This window comes from Lissotriton vulgaris, chromosome 3_2, assembly GCF_964263255.1.
Source record: "Lissotriton vulgaris chromosome 3_2, aLisVul1.2, whole genome shotgun sequence".
Lineage (NCBI taxonomy): Eukaryota > Metazoa > Chordata > Amphibia > Caudata > Salamandridae > Lissotriton > Lissotriton vulgaris.
Genome location: NC_141690.1, coordinates 149482449 through 149508979, shown reverse-complemented (window position 1 = coordinate 149508979; position 26531 = coordinate 149482449). Strand labels below are relative to the sequence as shown.

General features: G+C 43.9%; 1 protein-coding gene across 1 annotated transcript in view; it reads left to right on the top strand.

Moving 5' to 3' along the window:
- The window catches only part of LOC147725439 (janus kinase and microtubule-interacting protein 2-like), a 220618-nt gene that overhangs the window by 28233 nt on the left and 165854 nt on the right, over nucleotides 1–26531 (top strand). Inside the window, exon 4 of the mRNA XM_086964451.1 lies at nucleotides 24304–24369. Within this exon, the coding sequence (XP_086820577.1) occupies nucleotides 24304–24369 (66 nt within the window). The remainder of the gene's footprint in view (nucleotides 1–24303; nucleotides 24370–26531) is intronic.

The window sequence follows — 26531 nt, the reverse complement described above, 5'->3', positions numbered from 1 at the left end:
AAGCAAGCCGGGCCGAAGACGGCTGAAATGCCAGAAACCGGTCCCCGGTAGCTTGTCTCCTTTCTGGTAAAGAATTGGCTTGGTAGTTTAGTCTGCCCTGTTCCCATGATGCACTGGGCCAGGGACAGACTGATTTGCATATAGCCAGGTTCTGAGCTGGGATGGGGCAGTGAGATAAATAACGGTGATGGATCAAGCCCTGATCTTTGGACTGGGTAAGAGTGGTCTGCTCAATTCAGACACTCTGTTCATCACCACCCCCTTTTGTGAATCGATTTTGGCCACTATAGGTGTGGCAGGGTATACTCAGACATGAGTCCCTTTCTCACTGCTCCATCAGGATTCAAGCAAGCCGGGCCGAAGACGGCTGAAATGCCAGAAACCGGTCCCCGGTAGCTTGTCTCCTTTCTGGTAAAGAATTGGCTTGGTAGTTTAGTCTGCCCTGTTCCCATGATGCACTGGGCCAGGGACAGACTGATTTGCATATAGCCAGGTTCTGAGCTGGGATGGGGCAGTGAGATAAATAACGGTGATGGATCAAGCCCTGATCTTTGGACTGGGTAAGAGTGGTCTGCTCAATTCAGACACTCTGTTCATCACCACCCCCTTTTGTGAATCGATTTTGGCCACTATAGGTGTGGCAGGGTATACTCAGACATGAGTCCCTTTCTCACTGCTCCATCAGGATTCAAGCAAGCCGGGCCGAAGATGGCTGAAATGCCAGAAACCGGTCCCCGGTAGCTTGTCTCCTTTCTGGTAAAGAATTGGCTTGGTAGTTTAGTCTGCCCTGTTCCCATGATGCACTGGGCCAGGGACAGACTGATTTGCATATAGCCAGGTTCTGAGCTGGGATGGGGCAGTGAGATAAATAACGGTGATGGATCAAGCCCTGATCTTTGGACTGGGTAAGAGTGGTCTGCTCAATTCAGACACTCTGTTCATCACCACCCCCTTTTGTGAATCGATTTTGGCCACTATAGGTGTGGCAGGGTATACTCAGACATGAGTCCCTTTCTCACTGCTCCATCAGGATTCAAGCAAGCCGGGCCGAAGACGGCTGAAATGCCAGAAACGGGTCCCCGGTAGCTTGTCTCCTTTCTGGTAAAGAATTGGCTTGGTAGTTTAGTCTGCCCTGTTCCCATGATGCACTGGGCCAGGGACAGACTGATTTGCATATAGCCAGGTTCTGAGCTGGGATGGGGCAGTGAGATAAATAACGGTGATGGATCAAGCCCTGATCTTTGGACTGGGTAAGAGTGGTCTGCTCAATTCAGACACTCTGTTCATCACCACCCCCTTTTGTGAATCGATTTTGGCCACTATAGGTGTGGCAGGGTATACTCAGACATGAGTCCCTTTCTCACTGCTCCATCAGGATTCAAGCAAGCCGGGCCGAAGACGGCTGAAATGCCAGAAACCGGTCCCCGGTAGCTTGTCTCCTTTCTGGTAAAGAATTGGCTTGGTAGTTTAGTCTGCCCTGTTCCCATGATGCACTGGGCCAGGGACAGACTGATTTGCATATAGCCAGGTTCTGAGCTGGGATGGGGCAGTGAGATAAATAACGGTGATGGATCAAGCCCTGATCTTTGGACTGGGTAAGAGTGGTCTGCTCAATTCAGACACTCTGTTCATCACCACCCCCTTTTGTGAATCGATAATAAGGTGTTGGCAATCAGTGAAGAAGGGTGTCCTTAGGGGATTTACACTGAATTTCCCAAGGTCTTCAGCATAGGCTTCGGTTTACTTTGGAATTTTGAGCACACAATTGTGTTAACGAATAATGCAGTGCCTTTTGTTTCCAAGGTAAGGAGGGTTCCCCACATAATGTTAGCACCACTTGAACAGGAGCTCAATAAACTGAGGAAAAATGGTGTGATTGTGTGAAGGTGTGATCGGTGGTTTTGGCACCCAAGAATGGTGGGAGTGAGATTTGCATGTGTGTGGATTTGAGAGGAATAAATAAGTATATTAAGGTTGACAGACAACCCCTGCCAAACATTTTGGAGACACTGGCATTTATTAAAGATGCAAGAATTTTTAGTGTTATGGATTTGTCATCAGCGTATCATCAGATCATGCTGCATCCTGATTCCAGTCATCTAACTTCCTTTGTGACTCCTCTGGGAGCATTTTGCTTCATTTGCACTCCATTTGGCCTTGCTTCTGCGGTGGCATGTTTTCAGAGGGTCATTAAGAGGATTCTCGAGGGATTGGATAAAGTACTGTTTTTTCAAGACAACATATTGGTTTATGGTTGCGATATGCAAGAACATGATGTGATTCTGCAGAAGGTGTTGAATCGTCTCCAGGAGGCAGGGCTGGTACTTAAAAAGAGAAGTGCAAATTCAGGGTGCAAATTCAGGATGTCTACTGTAACATATTTAGGACGCCATCTCTGGAGAAGGAATAAGTCCTAAATTGGATTTGGCAAGCTACATTGTGCAGGCTCCTGAGCCTGAACCTGAAAATAAAGACCAAGGGGTCGATTAGGATCGCGGACGGACTTGCGTCCGTCCGCGACCCCAGAGCAGGAGGGAACCTCCGCATGGCATGCAGAGTTCCCTCCTGTGCAATTAGGATGTGACCGCCACCCTGGCGGTCACATCCTCTATTTTTAACATTGCGGCGGGTGCAGCTTCAAGCTGCACCCGCGGAAATGTTAAAAATGCACGCATTGCATTTGCATGCAGAAAGAGGCAGGCACCGCGCGGTGCCTGCCGCTTTCTGCATGCAAATGCAGGGGGGTACTATAGGTACCCCCCATGTGCACCCCCCAACCCCCCTTCACCTAGGGGGCCCGCAACGGGCCCCCACAGTGAAGTTCCGTATGCTTTTCCACGGCGGAAAACCCGCCGCGGAAAAGCATAATTTACTGGCCATCCTAATATGGTGGACGGTGTCTGGAAGACACCGTCACCATATTAGAGCTTTTCCGCCGCGGTTGTAATCCGACCGCGGCGGAAAAGCTGCGGACGGAAACCAGGACCCACCAGCCATCCTAATCTGGCGGTGGGTCTTTGGTCAGTCCGCTGCGGTTTTTCCGCATCCTCGGGCCGGCGGTGGCTTCCGCCGGCCCCGAGGATGCGGAAAAACCGCAATCATAATGACCCCCTAAGTACGTTCATTCTTGGGGCTGGCAACGTTTTACTCCAAATCAATTAAAAACTTTGCCAGCATTGCTCAGACTTTAAGGGATTAGCTTAAAAATGAAGTCAGTTCAAGTGGCTGGAAATCAAGCTTTTAAGGTAATCAAGGAATGTATTGTTAATGTTCCCTACCTTGGGACATTTTGATTCCAATAAAAAGACGATTTTGTCCTTAGATGCCAACATTAAGAGTTTAGGTGCCGTTCTGGCCTAGATGGATGGAGGCGCGAGGCATTGGCTGTGTTTTTCTTGTGGGGGTGCCCTTTACGATGAGGTCGGACCACAAACCTCTCAATAGGATTTCCACCTGCAAGGAACTAGAGAGTATTTCTCCTAGAATCAAAAGGTGGACAGAAGGATTGTCCAACTGCAACTTCGTGGTGGCATACATACCAGACTCTAGGAACTGTGTAGCGGACTGTTTTTCTAGAATGCAGACTAGTGGGGGACATTATGAGCCTGAGAGTGGGTTGGTGAATTGGGTGTGTGAGCCAGCTTTAAGGGACAGTGAGTGGGAAGAAACTTCTACCGATACAGATTTGAGAAAACTCAAAGAATTTGTTATAGAAGGATGGCCTGATAAGAAGGATGAGCCTACATCTTTATGTGGTTTCTTTGCAGTCAAGGATGAACTGTGCATTGTAAGGGATAAGGTACTAAGGGGGGGAGGGTTATACCTCCAAATGCTTTGAAGATATAAATTATTAATTCATCTCATGAAGGTCATTGGGCAGGAGCAAGATTGCATGAATGGTACTGGTGGCCAAGGATGGACCATGATGTGAAGGCGATGGTTAAGGACTGTTGGCAGTGTGCCAAAATTAATAAATCCAAGAGAACTCATGCTGCTCCCTCGTCACCAGTTGAAATCCTTGATGAGCCATGGACTAGGTTGTCACTCGACATTTCCGGCCCCTTTGAGTTATTCAAGCAGAGTGAGCAGTTTGTGATGCTCTTAGTAGATTATACTCCCAATGTGTTGTTATAACGTGTGTTCCTGTGGTACATCTAGAAACTGTTATTGACTCTCTCAAGGAAGAGTTCTCTAGAGAAGGTATACTGAGTAGTTTGTTTTCTGATAATGGGGTGCAGATTGTAGTACAAGACATGTCTGATTTTTTTTGTCAAATTTCTATTTACCCATCTCAAGACAGCTCTTTATGCTCTTCAAGCTAATGGCCTGGCAGACAGCATGAACAACCTGGTGAAAAGTTGTGCTCAACATGCTTTGTTGGAGAAATGCTTGTTGCATGATGCTTTGAGGGAAACTTAGTCGGCTTATCGTGTAACGCCTAATGAGGTGATATTTGTATCATCATTTGCAGTGTTGAGGAGCAGGAAACCTCACTACAAGCTTAGCCCAGCCTGACTGAAATTGAGAGGGAAGATGGAGAAACAATAGTCTAATGATGAAATTAAGCAACGTAGGGAGGAATATCAGATGAGGTACAAGAAACATTTTGATGACAAGAGTTTTGTAAGTGTGAGTTCTTAGAAGAAGGGTGATAAGGTATTAGTCAGGAAGTCTGGTACGGTAAAAAAAGGAAGATCAAAATTCATGGGTCCAATCTTGATTCGTGAGGTGAGGAGAAATGTAGTAGTTCTTGACTCTGTGATGTGTTGAGTTTCTCAAGACTGGTGAGAGTTGAGAAATCCTCTACTCTGGATGAAAAACATAATGGTTCTTTTAGAAAAATCAAAAATTGTGTTCAAACAAAATTGTCTTCCGATACTGAAAAGACACAATAAATGTGCAAATAAGGCAGTTACCCCAGCATTAGAGCTCTTTAGATGCAAGGTCCAGTCAGCAGTTTTGTACGGGGCAGAACTTTGGGGACCAGTGTGTAGAAAGACCTTTGAAATCTTGGAGAACAAGTTCATAAGGGGATTACTAAAGGTTCCTAATAACACTTCATTACTACCCCTACTCCTCGATATGAACATACGACGCACCGATCTACATGCAATATTAAGACCGCTATTGTTATGGGTCAGGTTGTGGATTACCCCTGAGTTAACTGAATATAAAAATGGACTGGTTGAAGTTTTGAAACTAGATACTGGCAGTAAGAGTTCTTGGTTTAAACATGTCAAAACTTGGTTAACAAAATTGGGTTTATCCCATTTTTGGAGCCAACCAGAATCTTTGACCGTGTCCTCAAAGAAAATAGTCAAACTTTCTTTTTGGGCCCTTGTGAGCCATGACGCAGTATACGTTGGAGCGCATGGCCCCATAACTGAAAAATTTTTAATGGTAAAAAATGTGGCCCAGTTTGAAATGTTTCTTGATGAGATTCAGCCACCATTGGCGAAAACCTTGTATCTAAAATATAGGTATGGCATACTAAGAACTCGGGAAAACGAGACAAAATGGGGGAAAATTAGCAACGACAAATGCACTATATGCACAAATAATGTAAGAGAAGACATTTTTCACATTCTATTTTTCTGTTCAAGCTATGTAGAAACAAGAAGGAAATGGATAGTGCCATTGTGCCGTAATATCGGATCAACTTCGCATAAGGAAGCTGGTAGAATATTAACTACGGACACTAGTCAAGTAATTGTGTTTGGCATCAGTAGATTTCTCTTGGCTGTAAAATTCATTAGACAAAAATTGTCTCTGCCATTTTAAGTGTATGTAGCGAGAACTGTTAACTGGCAGTTATAATCCAATTTAATGTTTTTTTAACCTTGTAAATATTTTAACAATCTTTTTAACTATATTTATTGATGTGTGTTTCAAGCCCCAACTCATGATTTATCTGCGAAGGGTTATGGTAATCATTTGGTCATGCACCAGCACTTTTCTTGACTGTATATTTTTTGTACATTTGTCGATAATAATGTGGTCATGTATATTATGTATTTTGTATATCTTTTATGATGCAATTGCAACGAAATAAAGATTATTGAATTGAATTGAATTGAATAATGGTTCTTCTTTTGGAAAGTCCATGGGTGAGGATTGTACTCAAAACGGATCGTTATTCAAGCCTAAATGGCATGATGACTATGTGATGTAATTGTATTGGTTATATTTGTTTTTTCCTTTCCTTCTTTTATTTTTATGTTTATATGCACGATGCATATTTCTACCAGTTATTCCTGTACCTATTTCTATTGAAACTGAAACAGGCTTCTTGTTATGTTTCTGTTCTCCATTTATTGTTTTATAGTATGGAAGGGGAAGATGTGCTATGTGCTAGCCTGTTCTTACGGGTGCTCCATGTTGGAAGGTCGACTATGAGGGGTATTAGAATCTTGAGGATGTCACAGGAGAATGTGATGAGAAGGCGGTTGATGAGAACGGATGTTGGGAGACTGCTGTGCCCTGCTGTCCTACGGTTTGAAGTAAATGATCTACAAGGAATAAACGTTTTCCCCAACCTGACTGTGTGATCTGGATTGACTATATATTCCATACTACCATCTGTTATGTCACATGAAAGTTATGTCATATTCAATACATCCACCTAATCACTACATAACAAGTTAGTATAAGTAAGTAGATGCAGAGGTAAAAACAGTACAATATATACTTTGCATAACAATGTAATATTATGTGATTTACTGGATGTGATACAATTGTAGGCCAATAATATTGCTCTTAAAATATTTGTGTTCACATACAGACTGTACTTGACATGATGTGCATCGGTAAATAGTTTTTATGTCAGTGTCTTTCTAGCACTCTTCCTTGCTATTTCAAGTGTTAGTTATCTGTGCCAAAACAACAACACAAAAAATGTAGCATAAACATGAAGTTACCACTACTTGCTTTCAGGTATCACTATTTTAGAAGAACATTGTCAGTGCATCGTTTGTTAGTCTTGAGGAACATAATTTCTGAGATTGGGGCTAAAGTGTTCAGAAGAGTTTAGCCTGAGTGTTCAGAGCATTGGATAGTTTGGGTTCCAAGTGGACTAAAATGATAGGAGGAGATTCCAGATGAAGGAAGGATTAAGCAATTTAGTGAGTAGATGGGTGAATGTTGTTGGCTGCATTTTGTACAAGTATCTCAATATGGTGGCATGGCCGTTGATATGGAGATCCCCCAGCCTGGCTATCCATCTCCCTGTTAATATAGAATTTGATTCAGTAAACATCCGGGCCTTCATGACATACGTGTACTACTGTGCCGAAGCTCTGGTTGCAACTTGGCAGTAGGCAGATCCTATTACACAAAGGTGGGCAGTATTCATTGTTGTGTCTTAGCTAGAGTAAAATATGACCAGTGGAGGATATCACAGGCTACTGTCCACCTAGGCAGACTTCATTTGGATGGGGGCATGACCATTGCAAAAGAAGTCAGTCCCCTCACTGCATGAGAGGGTCTGTCTGTAAAGTTCAACAAAGAAGGAGGTACATTGCAAATCTGACAAGTGGTATCGTGCACGTGAACATAAAAGGCCAAATTATCTGTTTTTCTAAGTGTCTGGGTGGAAACAGTTGCTGTCAGACAAAGTCTCTTTTAGCATGACCCTCCCCATTTTTTTTAACTAATGCTGTTGGTTTCTGGAGTCTGTACACTAGGATTCTGCTAATTAGGGCATGCACTCTGGTCCCTAAAAAGCATGGAATTAGTTAAAAATCCTTAGATATAAAACACGATTGGGGAAATATTTCTAGAGTTGATGGGGGCGCTCACTATTTCTGGGTTTGTATGATAGGCCATAGTGTCAGTTACGGCGATCCAAGGGAAGGAGAAATCACCCTGCCTTGTTAAATGTAGATATCGAAGGCTCATCAAGGCAGTATAAACATCGCCCTGAGCACAGGCTAAATTATATGTAAATGTAAATGTAAATGTGTTTCGATTTATATAGCGCACTTTAACCCAGGGGCCTCAAGGTGCTTGCTTAGGGAACCCGTCCTGGTATTCCCCTGTGAGATACCCTGGCCGGGTATCCACAAGGTGAAAGCCAGGCATCCCGCCGCGAGGGGCCGTTGTGGAGATTAAGCAAGCTATTGCCCAGAGTCGCAGAGTGTGACCCCGTGAGTCGAGTAGGCACCAGAGCGAGAATTGTCGACTCCGTGGAATTTTTGAGCCCGAGACCCGCCGAAGCGGGGAATCGAACCCTGGTCCACGGCCGATCTCAGCTTCTGGGTCTGCCGCCTCTAACCACTGAGCCACGCTTCTCCACATATATAACAGTACATGTAAAAAGTTCAATGCACCTGATTATCTTCAGGGTTCTTTATTTTCTCAACTTCTTTTGCCCAACCAACATGTGTTTCGTCGTATAAGGAGTTCCCCGTGACTTCTTCAGGGATGTCTCATTTATTCTAATGAAGGTCGATTTCCATCTGATGACCGGTTTTAATTTCGGTCCCCGTGATCATCAACAGTTTTCCAAAATTCAAGTCAATCCGTACCATGTAAAGTTGTGTAGGCTCACTTATTCAAACCATGCCTCCATGTACTGATTCCAATCCCTCTTTTTTAATAAAGTCAGAAGTGTTTCACTCCTTAGCATGTACGCTAGACAGACAATTTTCCTGCAATCCTGTTTTGAGTCATCTTAGTTAAAAAACCTTGATTGGCACATTTAAATTATTTATCAGTCTTTGGTATTTGCTACCCAGGGCCTGTAAGTTGAATGTCTTCAGTGGACTGTAGTACGTTTTTTTGTAAACAGACTTTATTGATTTTCAAATAAAAATATAACAAAGAAAATAAAGAACAATAATAAATGTGCATCATGTCTTCATGCCCCTCCCCCAACCTTCACTCACCAATCCTTCCCAGAGAATCAACCTTGACTCACCAAGAAGTCCAGTGTGGAGGACAAGCCATAATAATTCCACTATTTGCCTCAAATTTTGGAAAATGTAACCGGGAAGCCCCTGGACTGTAGCACTTTTTGTGCCACTACTAAAGTGACCATATAAAACAGGACTCTAGGCCTTCCATCAGGATACCTAGGCAGTTTTAAAACTGCGTTTTTGACCTGTCAAAAACACAGTTTTACCAGGCCTAAAACTTCCTTTTAAAAAAGTATCGAGTTACCTCTAAAATAAGTCCTCCTATCTGTAAGGCAGGGTGCATAGTATTCAAAAGTAGGATATAGGTATTTAATGTTTTAACATGTTGTTAGAATGAAAAAGGCTCCAAACCCGTTTTTCACTGTAGCAAAGTTGAATGTACCACAGACAACACTGGGATACTTTATTATACTTAATAAAGGTAGTTTCAGATTAGCACTTGCTAGAAAAATACTTAAAAAATACTTTTTCATGGGTAAAAATCCCAAGGAAATTATGTCAAAGTAGGCAAGGTTGATCCTGGGAACTTTTTCCCTATTGATCAGGGAGTCTCCCATGCCCACAAGCTATAGCCAAGCATATATGTGGCACCTCTGGACAGAAGACAGAAGAAGGAACCTGTTGCTGAACCTGTAGAGAGAAACTCCAAGTACTGAACCTTCTCCCTCTAGTACCAAGGGCAATGCTGCAATAAGCTTAATTTTTCCAAAAGCTCCTCTGACCAGTTCCACCTGGATATTCCCTGGACCCTGCTGGTTGGGAGAGTGATTTCTAACACCCCAAGTGGTGCCCACAAGGTCTTGGAACTGTGTCTGGTGTTAGAGTATACTCCCCTGACCCTATGCCCTGCAAAGCTCCACACTTAGAAACTACTTCAGAACTTTTCTCCCAGAGAACCAGCAGAGACTGGTAGCGATGCCGAAGCAGCAGATGGCCAATATGACTAGTGATTCAATATCAGCTGGTTTCTCCTGCTTTAAATATTTCAAATTCCAGAAATGTATCTCAGTCTAAACGCAGAGGGACTTCACGGCAGCTGACGTCAAATAGCATCCAACAGCTGATAAGACCTTCCTATGTACGGTTTACATACTTTTTTCATTCGGACCTTCCCACCAATCGCCGCTAACCATACAATTTTTCACCCCAGAGCCGAGGCTCCCAGCAAAGACCCGCTTTTGAGCAGGCCTCCATCGTTGAGTCTTCCTGCAGACCAAGCCTGCAGCCTCACCTGCCTATGAGGATTTTCTCCCGAACAAATTTCCAAGTCAGTAATCCCTGTATTGGACCAGAAGTAGCTCATGGTCGCCCTTAACTTTTGACTTGGACCTGTCCTAAAGCAACCAGATAACAGCAATTGGTGTGCTTTTAGTCTCTATTTTTTACTTTGAACTTCTACAAATCATATCTCTGGTTCTCTACATCTGATCTTTGTCATTGTCTATATGCTCATTAAATTATACTTTATTTATAATAATTGGAGTAGAATTTTTAATGTGTTGTGTTTTCTACCTTTTAACTGTTTTGGTAAATGCTTTCCATATTTCCCATAAATTACGCCTGTCTGCTCTGTGCTAAGACTATATTGAGGTTTAACTGGATTTGTAACAGAATTGTAACATTATTACTTAGTGAGAGCTCACATCCCCTCCAACTAATAATCCAAATTCTCATAGTTGCTTCATGACATCCCTTGTTCACCAGGTATAAGTAGCAACATTAAATATACTGGGTATGATGGTATTTCTGGGGTGTGTCTGAAAACAGATGCAACTGCAACATTGTGCCCTTGTGTCACCCTTACGCCTGCTGTGAGGCAGGCGTAAGGTTTTGACGCTGTGGCATCCTAGAAGTGGAGCAGTGAAATCTGATTTTTTTTATAACATACTTAATTTGATGACCATTATATCAAATCCAATGCAATGAATATTACACAGAGACAGTCATTTTCCACTTACAATAGGTACAACATATATATTTTGTGAATCTACTGTACTTTTCCTCCCTATTATTATGCGGGAAATGGGGAATATATAGTGTCAGTTGACATCTCGGATAGCGGATCATTGCAGTTATGGCAGATAAATGTGCAGCATAAAGTTGTTACATTTCCAATTAACATGAATAACAAATTCAACTATGTCCTCTCCCTTCCAAACCCTCCCAAACCCCACTCCTGGTATTTCGGTGTTTCCGATGTCCATTATAACCTAAAACGGGAATGCTAACAGTGTAGTACAATAGGGTCCGCAGCGATCATGATATACAATGTATGGGTCTGAGTCCTGAGACCTACTATGGAAGAGTCGCATTTTATCTCTGTGTGATTATGGGGGTTGGGGTACCCGGTGAGGGTAGTAAGTCAAGTGATTCAAACTCATGTAGCATGATCTCCTATTCCATCAAAATGGTTTTTTTTTCGAAGCCCCCTCTCTTCTTCTCTCCGAAGGGCTGCACCTTCTGCCTTTCCCCATTGAATCATGTCTTCTTGCCAGCTGGATAACGCTGGACATCTGGGGGATTTCCATCTCACGGTGAGGGCTCTTATAGCTAATATGAGGCCCAGGTCTAGAAACCTCAGTCGTACTTTCTGGACTTTCGAAGGCACATGAGGCAGTTTAGGGCGCCATCCGATATAGGGATTTGTGTGACTTCGCCTAGGGATTGACGAACCCACTCCCAGTAGCCCCGAAGGTGGGGGCAAGTCCACAGCATATGAAGGAAGCCCGCCTCGTCTCCTTTACAGCGTGGGCAGCAATGTGAAGCGTCAGGGAACATGTGGTGGATCTGCTTAGGGGTGAGATATGACTGATGAAGGACCATAGTCTGGATGAACTTTAGTTTGGCATTACGAGAAACTCTTTTTGGGTGTTCTAGCATGTACTGCAATGCCTTATCTGTGATTTCTGTGGTAGAGTCCTCAGACCATTGCGTTCTAAGTGAAGTAAGTGTGGTTGTGGCGTGTGTCCGTATACCAGTGTATAACCAATGGACCAGGTGTCCCCCATTCTCCATGTAGTATAAAAGATGTACCAAGTTGTGCTGTGGGGGTTCGCTGCGGTGCCCATGTGTTCTTTATGTAGTGGGATATAGTGGCGTGCAGTAAATATAATCGTGGTGGTGCGCCCGTAGTCTGTAAGAAGGAGTCGTGGTCCAGCAAGTTTCCATCACCAAAGAACGCCCCGACGTCCTCCACTCCCGCCGCTATCCAGTTATGCATTCTAGTCTCCGTGAGCTTACCTTGTGGTGTGGGGATACCCAAGAGGGGGATGTTCGTCGAGTAGGGGGCCGCCAAGGAGGTATAAGATAATGCCTTCTTCCGGCATTGCAGCGCAGTCTTCAAAAGGAGGTGGGGCTGTCCATGGAAAGTTTGGTCTTAGGCAGGAGCAGGGAGTGTAGCACGCCCTGGTCCAGTTCCCTAGGTGTATACCCAATCTCCTGTAAGTTCATCCCCGCGTTTCAAAGAGATAGCATTTGGAGCTGACTAGCATAGTAGTAGGCTCAAAAGTCAGGAACTCCCAGGCCACAACTCCTGATTTCCAGTTGGAGTTTCCCAGGCTAATACGTCTGCGGCCCTTGCCCCAGATAAGGCTGTGGGATTAGACAGGTAGATTCACAAAATAGTATAATAGGCGAGGGAACATCACCATCTTGAAGATGGCAATACGCCCCATCACTGACACCGGTAGGGAGGGGATGTATGACATCACAACGCATGCTTTTACATCGCAAGTTTTACAACGCATGCCTTTACAACGCATAGTGTTGAGGGATGCTGGATAGTGAATAGTTTAATTTACTATTCCAACTCCAGTCCCCGTGGATAGTAGGGAAGGTGTTGGATAGTAAATTAAATCTATTCCCTATCCTAGAGCGCCCCCCAGCGCAATGCGTTGTAATGGTTTGCGTTGTAAAAGTTGCGATGTAAAAGCACTGCGTGGTAAAAGTTGCGTTGTAAAGGATGTTTCCCTAGGGAGGACCAGAAGGCCACACTAGCCCAGAGGCCTGCTATGGCTCGTATTATGTAACCTTCGATTTAATCTACCTGTGTTTTATAGACTTAAATACCTAAGTATTTAAAGGTGGTAGGGGCCACTGGCAAGACACAGTCGCCGAACCGCAGGGTATTTGGGTATTGTATATCCCTGAAAAAAAAGGCCACAGATTTTCCTGGGTTTATAGCCAGACCCAATAGACGTTCGAAGGTGGTAAAAAGTTCGGCCAACAGGTCACGTACATACAAAAGGATGTCGTCAGCATAGATAGAAGTCAGGTGGGTCGCACCATCGATGGGTATGCCAAGCCGTTCTGACGACGCTCTGAGTGCTATTGCTAAGGGTTTCAGTGCAAGAACACAACAATGGCATTAACGAACACCGCTGTCATGTGCCCCTGTGGATTGTGTATTGGTCTGAGATGTAACAACCCGCACGGGCTCGGGCTGTAGGGGATATATATAGAAGGTGTACCCATTTAAGACATGTGTCTGGGAACCCGCAACCCGCGGACTGATAAGCATGCGGAGTGGCCTTCAATACATAATGCAGTCGCCTGGTGTTAAGAGACGTGCTACGATTCGGCAGAAATCGCACTGGTCATTATGTATGAGTGTATTGAGATAGGGCTGTATCGATTGCCGAGAGCTTTACTTAAGATTTTATATTCCGTCGCTAGCAGGGTCTGTAATTGTGTAGGTCTAGGCTATCCCGTCCTGGTTTGAGTAAGGATGTGACCAGTTCTTGCATGGTGGAGTGAGGCAGATGGCCAGCCTCGAAGGCGGATTTTCTATATTGATTCCAGTGTAGGTACTAGGTCCTCTGAGTATGTGTGGTAAAATTCAATAGATAGCCCCATCAATCCCAGGCGTTCTATTTTGATTTATACCTTTTATCGCAGCTCAGATTTCATGTTGTGTTATGGGACATTCTATTCCCTTTTGTATCGCTTCAGAAAGTACCGGATTAGGTAAATCCTGCAGGAATTCCAAAATAGAGGAGTTTTCCGCAAGTGGGGGTGCAGCATAAAGTGTATTTAGGTAATCATGGTCTAAATATCGAGTTTTTTATATTGACCTGCAGAAAAATTTAGTTTTTAATATCGGAAGTACAGAATATCGAGGTCAAGAATATCGTTGGACAGAATATCGACCCTAAGGTAAGTAATATCGATTTTTTTATATCGATGTAAGTAATATCGAAGTCAGTAGTATCGATATCAAATATATCGATGTTACTACTCTCGATGTTACTAATATCGATTTTTGTACTTTTGTTACGTATTTTATTATATATTTAATATGTATGTGTTATATGTTTTTTGTTAAGTATTTTACTTGTTTTAAATTATATGTGTACTATTTTTATATATTAATATTGTTATTTTTAAGTAAATTTCATGTTTTAGTACCGGAGCGGGTTGTGGGTTTATAGGGGAATAGGGTGGGAAGTAATTTAATAATAGTAAATTAATTATTAATTTTTAGGAGTTATTAATTAATTTTAATAAATTTTTGGATGTAAGTTCTGTAGAGGGTAGTGGGTTTATAGCGGAATTGGTGGGAAGTATTTTAATTGTAATTAAGTAATGATTTATTTTTATTTTTTGGTATTCATATTTACATTATTTTCAATTAATTAATATTTGGCAATTACATTTTTTAATTGTCAATTAACTTGTTTAATTGGTAATTAATGTTTATAATTGGTAATTAATTTTGTTAATTGATAATTAATGTTTGTAATTGGTAATTAATGTTTGTAATTGGTAATTAATTTTTTTAATTGGTAATTCGTTTTTTAATTTGTAATTATTTTTTATTTGGCAATTATTTTTTATTAATTGGTAAGTAATGATTTATAAAAAGTATATTTTGGTATAAAAAATAATTTTATTGTTTCATTTTTTTAAATTGCTAATCAATTTTTATTCATTAAAAAGTTTTTTTAGAAAAATCTTTTATATTTTAATATTTATTATTTGGTAACTAATATTTATTATTTAATATTTATTGGTATGTATTGTTAATTTGTTGTTAATTAATCATTCAATTGTAATCATGTTTTTTATAATTATTAATGGGTATTTGTAAATGATGTTGAGTTGTTTAAAATTTAAATTATTATTTATTTTAAATACAAAAATTATTTATAAGTATGTTACATTTAATTTCTATGCTATCCAACGCTTTCCCTACTGTTGCACTCACTGGTGTGGGAATAGTCATTTTTACCCCTACATTATCCAACGTTTTCCCTACTGTTGCACTCACTGGAGTAGGAATAGTAATTTTTACCCACCCGCTATCCAACGCTTTCCCTACTGTTGCTCTCACTGGAGTGGGAATAGTAATTTTACCCCTACGCTATCCAGCGCTTTCCCTACTGTTGCACTCACTGGAGTGAGAATAGTAATTTTTACCCACCCGCTATCCTACGCTTTCCCTACTGTTGCTCTCACTGGAGTGGGAATAGTCATTTTACCCCTACGCTATCCAACACTTTCCCTACTGTTGCACTCACTGGAGTGGGAATAGTAATTTTTACCCCTACGGTATCCAACGCTTTCCCTACTGTTGCACTCTCTGGAGTGGAAATAGTAATTTTTACCCCTACGCTATCCAACGCTTTCTCTTGTGTTGCACTGTCTGGAGTGGGAATAGTAATTTATACCTCTATGCTATCCAACGTTTTCCCTACTGTTTCACTCTCTGGAGTTGGAATTGTAATTTTCACCCACCCGCTATCCAACGCTTTCCCTACTGTTGCACTCACTGGAGTGGGAATAGTAATTTTACCCCTACGCTATCCAACGCTTTCCCTACTGTTGCACCTACTGGAGTGAGAATAGTAATTTTTACACACCCGCTATCCAACGCTTTCACTACTGTTGCTCTCACTGGAGTGGGAATAGTAATTTTACCCCTACGCTATCCAACGCTTTCCATACTGTTGCACTCACCGGAGTGGGAATAGTAATTTTTACCCACCCGCTATCCAACGCTTTTCCTACTGTTGCACTCACTAGAGTGGGAATAGTAATTTTTACCCCTACGCTATCCAGCGCTTTCCCTACTGTTGCACTCCCTGGAGTGGAAATATTAATTTTTACCCACCCGCTATCCAACGTTTTTCCTACTGTTGCACTCTCTGGAGTGGGAATAGTATTTCTTACCCTTACGCTATCCAACGCTTTCCCTACTGTTGCACTCTCTGGAGTCAAAATAGTCATTTTTACCCCTACGCTATCCAACGTTTTTCCTACTGTTGCACTCTCTGGAGTGGGAATAGTAATTTGTACCCCTACGCTATTTAACGCTGGCCCTACTGTTGAATTTTCTGGAGTGGGAATAGTAATTTTATGTTCTACGCTATCCAATGTTTTCATTACTGTAGTTTTTTTTTTTTACTTTAAATATTAGTTGTATTTATTTATGTATTTAATATTTTTTGTATTCTTTTTAGATAATGTATTTAATTAACTGTAAGAATATTGAAAGTATATTTAATTATTTTAATTTATTAAATATAATTATTTATTTTTATTTTTGTTTTATTTTATGTGTGTAGATGTATTTGTAATATACAGTATTTTTTTAATAATCTAAAAGTAATTAAAATAATTATTAAAAATGATTATTAAATAAGTATATATTATATATTGCATGTATATTTTTTATTAAAGGTATATTATTAAATCTGTATTATTTATTAATTTTAAACATTATTAAATATGTTTAAATATGTTTATTTTATTTATGAGTATTATTTACTTTATTTTACTTTTTTTTTACAGGAAATAAACAATATTTTTAACATCGATAATTTTTTTCTCGATATTTTTGTACTGACAATGTTGTAGATAGTGTGCCGATATACTTGCCTTCGATATTCCAGCGTCAATATTTCTGTAGGTCGATATTCTGTCCATCGATATTGTTTCAGTGATCCGTAATCATGGATGGTTGAGTTTATTTCTCGTTGGGTATGGGCTATATGTCCATTAGGTGTACGGATGCTAGTTATGACCGGTGGATCGGGCCTATCCCGGACTATGCGGGCTAGTAGTGTGCCAGACTTGTCTGCTTCAGTGTGTATGCGTTGCAGGAATGCCCTATGATCAATTACCCACAGTGTTTCTAACGTTTCAGCGTGTTTGATATGGGCGGTCTGTAAGTCTTCTTTTTTGTCAGGGTCTGACACTGCTCCCTGTTCCAGTGTGGTCATCTGTTGTTCATCTCTGAGTAATTATTGATCCGTTTCCTGCCGGTCCCCACTAATTGTCCTATCAATGCCCCCCTTACCACCACCTTTAGTGCATCCCATTCGATTAAATTAGAAGAGGCTGTGTTCCAATTTTCAGCTAGATAATTGGTGATAGTGTTGTAAAGGGCCGTTCGAAATTGGGTATTCTCCAGTAGTTGCTGGTGTAACTTCAAGGTGGGCACTGGAGTGGGCACATTACCCCAGTTGAGTGTAAGCTCTAGGGGGTTGCGGTCTGAGAAGGTTTTAGCTAGGTAGGTGTATTGGCAGACCTTGGTGACACTGGATCGAGAGCAGAGGAATCTGTCAATTCTGGTATGAAGACCATGCACTGGAGGAAAAAAATGAGTACTCCTTGTGGGTAGGGTGTAGACATCGCCATGCGTCTGCAAGCGCCCAGCCATCCGCCCAGGTAGTACACAGTTCAGTCAGTTTAATGGCATTTGTACCGTGAAGGGGAGGGTGAGATCTATCTAGGGTAATGTCCAATACAGCGTTCCAATCTCCTCCCAGCACCCAGGGGATACCATCCCAGTCCGCCAGGGCAGTACCCAGTCGGTGCAGGAAGCGGTCCTGTTCAAAGTTAGGGGTGTATACACTGCCTAGAAATATCAGGAATCAATCTAGTGTGCCTTTTAATAGTATGTACCTCCCTTGGTCATCGACCCGGCGTTCCAGTTCAATAAATGAGACCCCATTGTGTAGCCAAATAGTCGCTCCCCTGGCGAACGCCGAGTAGTTAGTGAAGTATATCTGACCCCTCCATTTTTTGCATGTTTTTGTTGTTTCCGACTCGGTTAAGTGAGATACCTGTAGGAACACTATATGTGCTCTACGCCTCAGAAGATATGCGTGTGCGCGATGTCTCTTCTGTATGGCCTCAACCCACTTACATTCCATGTGATTAGGTTGTAAGACCCTAGAGTGGTAGTTGTACTTGACATAGCACTGTATGTAAGGAGAAGCTCCCATGTGTATGGAGCGAATAGACCAACATCGACCAGGAGCCCCATACCCCATGAACATCAACAAAACATGGCTTAATGCCCAAACTACACTGGGCCCAACAATAATTCACAGTAGTCACATAACAGATAACGGTGCATACGCTTGTAGCGGGGCCGCCGCCATTGATCATGGCTGTGTTTAAAGTAAGGTCGGCTGCCTGGTGGCTCCATGGGGCCTAGCAGAGGGAGGGTTGTAATTAGACATGTCGTAGACAGTGTTTCCGCAGTAAATAAACATACATGTACTAGAGCTGGAATCCCCGCAAACCCAAGCCCTATTTGTCTGTAGATAGAAGCAATCTGGTTATACATTCTTAGCAACAATTTTGACCTTCTGTATTGTCATACAGGTTAGTACGAGATGACATTGAGCAAATGTAGGATTACGGAAAAAGGATATGATGGTTTCCACGAGTTGGAGTCTTTGTCATCTGCATAAACGCTTGCCTATCTGTGTGGTGTGGCTCACTGGTTAGATGCGGCAGACCCGGAAGTAGAGGACGGCCTGGGACCAGGGTTCAATTCTCGACACAGCAGGGTTGTGGATCAGGGTCAGCAGACTCGATAATTCTTGCCTCGGTGCCTACTCTAACCAGGGATCACACTCTGCAACTCTGGGCATTAGCTTGCCTCATCTCCACAACGGCCCCCCACATACGCCGGGGATGCTGGTTTCACCTTGGAGATACCCAGTAGCGACCATCTCACAGGGAAAGCCAGGACGGGTTCCCCAGTGGTCTACAGCGCGGAGATACCCCATGTGGGATGATTTATGCGCTCTACAAGACATCATTACATATCAGCAGGTCCAAAAGAATTCTATGTTCGTCAAGTGAGCTCATCGGCTGTCAATTATCAATTATGTCGTCCACCACCCTAAAAGTAATTGTAGGGAAAAGTGTTATACTGTGCTCAGTATCTGTATTCAGGTTGCTGTCCTCTGAGTCAGCGGGGATTTTATTAGAGTCTTCGCTGAAAGGCCCAGCAGCAGCGAGAGCCCCTTCCTGGTCTCGACGTTGTTGTTCGCGCAATGGTCCCACGCCACCTTTACCCTGAATGGAGGTCTGAGATCGGCAAGATCCTGGTTTCGGGAGTTTGCTGGAGCCCAGTGAGGAGAAATCTGAGTGCCTGAACTGGCTAGATCCGAGGCACATAACTTCAATCCATTCCTCGGAGTCTGCGGGGCTCTCAAAAAAGTTACTTTTTATGTCATAAATGACTTTCAGCCTGGCAGGGTATAGGAGGGCATATTTAAGTTGCGCTTTCTGCAGTTTTTTCTTGACAACTTGGTAAGATGCGCTGTCTCTGAATCATGATGGTGTAGTCGGGGTACAATGAAATGCAGTGATTTTCAAACTGAATCAGTGAGTTTTCCCTCGCTTTCTGTAACAACACATCACGGTCCCGATAATTTTGGATTTTTACTATCAATGGGCGAGGAGGTGTGCTTGGTTTGGGTGGCCCAGTTTGTATTCTATAGGCCTGTTCCACACAGAAGTATGGGGTGAGTCCCTCTGGCACTATATGGTCCCTAAACCATGCCTCCATAAAGTCTGCCGCTTTGGTACCCTCACTGGGTACTGGGAAGCCAATGACGCAGATGTTTTTGGGTCTATTTCTGCTCTCTGCATCCTCCACCCTGTCTAGGAGGCCTGTCACCTGTTGCTGCAGCTGCCGTACCGTTGTGGAATTCGTGGTTACTCGAGGGTCCAGGTCCCTGAAGGATTGTCCGTGGTCCTTGACGGTGACGGCAAATTTTCCGTGGTCCACCCTGAGAAATTTAAGGCCTATGGTGAGCGTGCCAATCTGCAGTTCAAGTGCTGCCCTGGAATCTCGGATTTTCTTGAGGATCAGGTCCAGTTTGTCAGGAGCACCTTCTGGCATCTCTGAGGATATGGCCCTTGGTGAGGAAGGCTGGCTGGAGGGTTCCGCCGTGGCGGAGGGAGGCCCGTTCCTTGTTGGCCATCCAGTGTATTCACCCTGATTCTGCCCATGATGTGAGGTTACTGTGTTGGTGTAATGTGTTCTCTTCCCCGTGGGTGCCCAAACATGGTATTGGCTGGGCTCTGTGTGGTTATGGGGAGAGGCCCAGGCCACCCACCGGTGGGTCATGGTAATACTTCACTGTCATAGTCATAGCGCCGAGACGCCTCCGGGCATTTGTTCGCGCTTTACCAAATTTCATAAATAAATAAATAAATAAATAATAATTGCGCTGTTTGTAAAGGGATCAGTCGGCTGGGAGGGTCTTGTACTGGAGTCAGTAAAAGCACCCCCTCTGGCTGAGTTACCAGTACGATCATCAGGTAACAGGATCGAGCTATGGTTGGCAAGGTCAAGCCGGTCAGTGTAGGTCCCAGAGCCAGGCACGGACAGCTATTTGGTCAGGAGAGGCTGCTTACTGATGGCACTGCTTGATTCAATCCAATCACCCTCTTACCCTCCCTGGCATAGCACCCCGGGTCGTAGCGGGGATTCCTCAGCGCACCCCGGCCGGTATGAAGGCCCTGTGCTGCCGATGTTGGCCCCACCACTGGGTGCGCGCGTGAATGCTCCGCGGCACAGCAAGGGACAATGCAGTATTTTGGCTCGCTGTGAGGGGGGAGAAGTCTTCAGTATCCGCAGAGACATCTATATGCCTGTTGGATAATGTTCTAAGGAAAGTACCTAGATTTAATTGCTAAGTCCGATATAATTGTACTGTTATGTTGTGTTTGGTTGAGCATTTTATACAATGTACGTCAATGGGATATATCTGATGTAGGACTATGAAATACTCAATAAATAAAAAAAAATTAAAAAGTCTTCAGTATCTGCCGGGTGAAATCTGGGATGTACTCAGACCCTCTGAAGGGGCCCACGTCCAACAGCTCGAAGCCCCCCCAGGCCCCAAATCGCTAGACTGCACCAATGGAGCAATCAGGCATGGGGCAGGATGTTCAGGCCGCAGCAAGCGTCGCAACTCACCGCCTATATCTTTGCAGGTCCTCGAGGTGTAACAATGCGATGTTCAAGGCCGCCAGGCATTTTAGGGTCGACATGGGCCTCAGGCCACGCAGCCACCCGCAATAACGTCGTGGGAGTCACCGCGCAGAGTGTCAGCCCACCCCAGTTCTTCTATGAGGCAGATCGGGCCATACCTGGGACTAGATGCCTTAGTAAGCCATTGTCGTACGGCCGTCACCGCGCACGGCCAGGTCCTCCGGCACCCACAGTGTATCCGATCGTCGGGCAGGGCCCAGCCTCGCGCCAAGTTGCCAGTGCCGCGCGCAAGCCCGCTCCACACTTCAGGCCCAGTCTTTTGCCCGATCACCGCGGCGAGCCGGCCCGGGCTCTCAACTCTCCCATGCCACAGTCTGGAGGTTCCCCTAGGGCACACAGCAAAGCAGGGGACTCCAGCGCATCGACGTTGGGTTTCTCCGGCCGTCTGATGGTCAGAGAAAGCGGCACAGTAGAATTAGAACCCCCCCAGCTACCAGAGCTCTACCAGGAGTCGACCGCCATCTTAGGTGGCTAGCCACGCCCCCTTCAGCAGTGAAATCTGGTAGATTTCACTACGCCACTTCTACGAGTCTTTCTTGCAGGGGAATGCCCACCCTGCATACATTATGCCTGACGCAGGTATAATGTAGCACAGGGGTTTCCAAAGTGACACATCTGCATAGATGCCTCACTTTGTAAATATGGCAAGCCGGGCTGCATTCTTTATGCCGCCAGTGCGTCAACAAAGTGACAGACAGACTCACCCTGGATACATTATGCCTGACGCAGGTATAATGTAGCACAGGGGTTTCCAAAGTGACACATTTGCATAGATGCGTCACTTTGTAAATATGGCAAACCGGGCTGCATTCTTTATGCCGCCAGTGCGTCAACAAAGTGACAGACCAGCGGCGTAAAAGTGCTGTAAGGTGCTCATAAATATAAAATAATAATAATAATAAAGGGGTTTATAAAGCGCATGGTGACGCCATCCCGGCGTGTCCCCGCGCTGTGGAGAGAAGTCAAGGCCAAGTGAAAGAAATTATAAAGAAAACAGGTGAGTTTTCAGACGTTTTCTAAAGTTAGTCTCTGTGTCCGCTAGTCTGATGCTCATGGGGAGAGAGTTCCATTCCTTGGCAGCCATTACACGAAAGGAGCGTCCTCCCATTCTGGCTTTCTTGATGCGGGGAACTTTAAGCAGTCCTGTTCCTCTAGAGCGAAGAGTTCTGTTAGGCTCATAGGGGATAGCCAGATCGGTCATATAAGGGGGAGCTTTATGCGAGACGATCCTGTAGCACATAAGAAGTGCTTTAAATAAGACTCTCTTTTTTATGGGTAGCCAATGCAGAGTGGCTAGGGCTGGTTTAGAGGCTGCTCTTTTTGGAAGTCTGAGGACTAGGCATGCTGCCGTGTTTTGGAGTACTTGGAGTCTCCTGATGTTTTTTTGCGTTGTTCCGAGGAGTAGCACATTGCCATAGTCTATTCGCAAGGTCACTAGGGCTTGGGTCATAGTGCGTCTGGCTTCAAGAGGGAGGAGGTCTAGAGTGCGGTTTAGGTTCTTCATAACCCCGAAGCATTTCCCTACCACTTTGTGCACATGGCTGTCATAGGAAAGTCTGGGATCCACCCAGATCCCCAGGTTCTTAGCTGCTTTACAGGGAGTGGGTACCGGCCCCAGACATGATGGCCACCACTCCTTGGTCCAGCTCGTATCCTTGCCTCCTATTACCAAAACCTCCATTTTTGATCCATTTAGCTTCAGGCAGTGTTGGGTCATCCATCCTGCAAGAGCCTGCATACAAGTTTTAAAATTGTCCGCAGCTATGGAGGGGGCTTGGGACAGGGAGATGAGCAGTTGGGTATCGTCGGCATATGAGACTAATTCAATGCCGAACGACTGAACCACTTCTGCCAGAGGGGCCATATAAAGGTTGAACAGGGTGGGACTCAGGGCAGAGCCCTGAGGTACCCCCTGTTCTAAGGCTATGCTGTCAGAGAGGTACATGCCTCTTTGAACCTGGAAGCATCGGTTGGTAAGAAAGGCTTTCAACCAGCCCAGTGCCTCCTTGGTGACCCCGGCTTTGTTCAGACACTGCAGCAAGATGGAATGTGCTACAGTGTCGAACGCGGCACTAAGGTCAAGCATAATCAGTGCCATGGTCTGGCCCTTGTCAGCGCCTGCCCGTAAGGTTTCGGTCGCTCTCAGAAGGGCGGTCTCAGTGGAGTATCCCGACCTAAACCCTGATTGTGAACTGTGAAAGGCATTATTGGACTCTAGATGAGCCATGAGTTGACTATTTGCTATTTTTTCGGCCACCTTCGCCAGATAGGGCAACAACGAGATGGGCCGCAAGTTTTCTAAGATGTCCTGGCTCACGTTCGGTTTCTTCTTTATCGGTAGTACAATAGCTTTCTTCCACTCCGCGGGGAGGGTAGCCGTGGCAAAGGAAAGTTGGAGAATGTGTCTAAAATAAGGTTCTAAGACTTTAAGACTAGCTGCTAATATCTTAGGGGGGGCAGGATCCCGAGGGGAGCCTGATTTGATGCCTTTACAAATGCTTGTTAGTATTATAGGTGCAGGGACTGAAAAGCAACTTAGGCATGTCTCCGCATGAATGATCTCTTCGTTCTCTACAAAGTCAGAGCCTGAGGGCAAGTTATTCGAGAAGTTTGCGTAAATGTTCGTGATTTTACCGGCAAAGTATTTAGCAATATTGTTGCACGTTTCTACAGAATCATTCTGGGACATGTTATCATTGGTTACCACTGAGATTTCTTTAAAAAATTTAAAAAGCTCTTTGGAAGAGTTCTCAGCCTCTCCAATGCGATTCTTATAGTGAAGTGCTTTAGCGGCACAAATTAGTTTGTTGTAGTTCATATGCCACTTTGTTTTTTGTACCCGAGCTATCTGTGCTTCAGTAGATCAGTTGAACTAGTCAGATATGCGTACATTGTCAAATAAAGTATTTGATGTGTGGTATTTAAATGTGCACTTAATTACCACTATACTTTAATCTCAGAAAGGATAAGTTTTTAGATTTTTATAACCAGTTACACAATTGAATTAAAGGTTATGCTGTATTGTTCTGCTTTGCCTTAGCAGAGTGATCAAAACGACAAATGTTTTTCTTGTTCTCACAGAATTTGAGGAATGAAGAACAGGTTGCTGTGATCCAGGCTGGAACTGTGCTGTCTCTTTGTGAAAAGGTATCAGGAAATTATTTTTCTATTTTCACTGCAACATGACTTGGATCAAGAAAAACCAAAAGATCTTTCCAAGCAGTCCTACAATATCATATTGCATGACATGCATTAAAACTTGTTTAACACATAAAATTAACACCCTTCTCTCACAGTTTTTAATAAGAAAGAATAGTTATGTCAACCAATTAATTTCCCTGTAAAGGAAAACAGCCATTCCTCATCCTTTACGGTGCATGCCTTTTAAGCATGGGCTGAAAATTCGTTCCGCTTGCGGAATTTGCGGATTTTCCGCGATTTCGCGATCCGCGAATCTCGCGAAATCGCGGTAAAATCTGCTAATCAGCGGGGACAAATTTTCAGCCAAGCACTTACAGGGTTACAGCAGCAGGTGCAAAAGTTGAAGCTAATGTTTTGTAACCTTTTACAAAACGGTTACAAAGAAATTAACTTCAACTTGGGCACCTGCTGCTGTAAGCCTGTAAGTGCTTCCTGGCGCCTCCTTGCCTACTTGCAACTATTCTCTGACCCTGCTCTGACCCTTGAAGCAGGGTCAGAGAATAGTTACAAGTAGGCAATGAGGCGCCTGTCACGAAAATTTAACCTCAACAGGTAGCACTGACAGATATAAAAACAAGCATTTGCAATGCAATAGGTCTCGCATTAGGAAAGTTTGAGCTATTGGTCTTGTAAATGACAATTTATTTTATTTATGTGTTGGTTTTGAAAATAGCTAAATTAATAGCTTTGTCATTTACAATGCGACTAGTTATACCTTTCGCAAATGTGACACCTATAGCATTTGTAATGCAACATGTTTTGTATTTACGTGACTAAGTTGTATTGATATTACAAATTACAATGGCTTTTAATTTTTTTAAATAATTAATACTTAAATAAAAGTGATTTTAATTTATAATGGCAATAGCTTAAACTTTTGTAAATAACTTTTGTGAAGATTATGTTCAGTGTATTTTATTGTGAGGAAAATCCAAGAACAGAAGTGAAATATTAACATCTTTTTGTGACATTTGTAATAAAGCTTGAAACATTGAGAGAACATATTTGAACCAGTTGTTGTTGAATGATTGCGCAGATTGATGCTGGAGTGGCGCTGAGTGGTGCTGGGTGGTGCTGAATGGTGCTGTGGTGATGCTGAGTGGTGCTGAGTTATACTGGGATGGTGCTGAGTGATGCTGGGGTGGTGCTGTTGGGGTGCTGAGTGATGCTGTGGTGGTTCTGAGTGATGCTGTGGTGGTGCTGAGTGGTGCTGTGGTGGTGCTGAGTGATAATGTGTCCCCAGTCCCTAGGGGACTATTGGGTGGCTCTCTATTGTTTAGAGTGATAATGTGGTGGTGCCTAGTGATCCTGTGGTGGTGCTGAGCGATGCTGTGGTGGCGCTGAGTGGTGCTGTGCTAGTGCTGATTGGTGCAGTGGTGGTGCTGAGTGATGCTGTGGTGGTGCTGAGTGATAATGTGGTGGCGCTGAGTGATGCTGTGGTGATGCTGAGTGGTGCTGTGGTGGTGCTGAGTGGTGCTGTGGTGGTGCTGAGTGATGCTGTGGTAGTGCTGAGTGGTGCTGTGGTGGTGCTGAGTGATGCTGTGGTGGTGCTGAGTGATGCTGTGGTGGTACTGAGTGGTGCTGTGGTGGTGCTGAGTGATAATGTTGTGGTGGTGTTGAGTGATGCTATGGTGGTGCTGAGTGGTGCTGTGGTGGTGCTGAGTGATGCTGTGGTGGTGCTGAGTGATGCTGTGGTGGTGCTGAGTGATAATGTGGTGGTGCTGAGTGATAATGTGGTGGTGCTGAGTGATGCTGGGGTAGCGCTGAGTGATGATGTGGTGATGCAGAGGGCAGAAAGGCACAAAAAGCAGTCTAACAAAGGGCAGAAGGGCAGAAAAACAAGGGAAAAATGAGTCTAACAGAGGGCAGAACGGCACATAAAACAGTCTAACAGAGGACAGAAGGGCAGAAAAACAAGGGAAAAATGAGTCTAACAGAGGGCAGAAGGGCATAAAAAAAGAGTCTAACAGGGGCAGAAAGGCACAAAAACGAGTCTAACAGAGGGCAGAAGGGCACAAAAAACGAGTCTAACAGAGGGCAGAAGGGCACAAAAAACGAGTCTAACAGAGGGCAGAAGGGCAGAAAAACAAGGGAAAAATGAGTCTAAC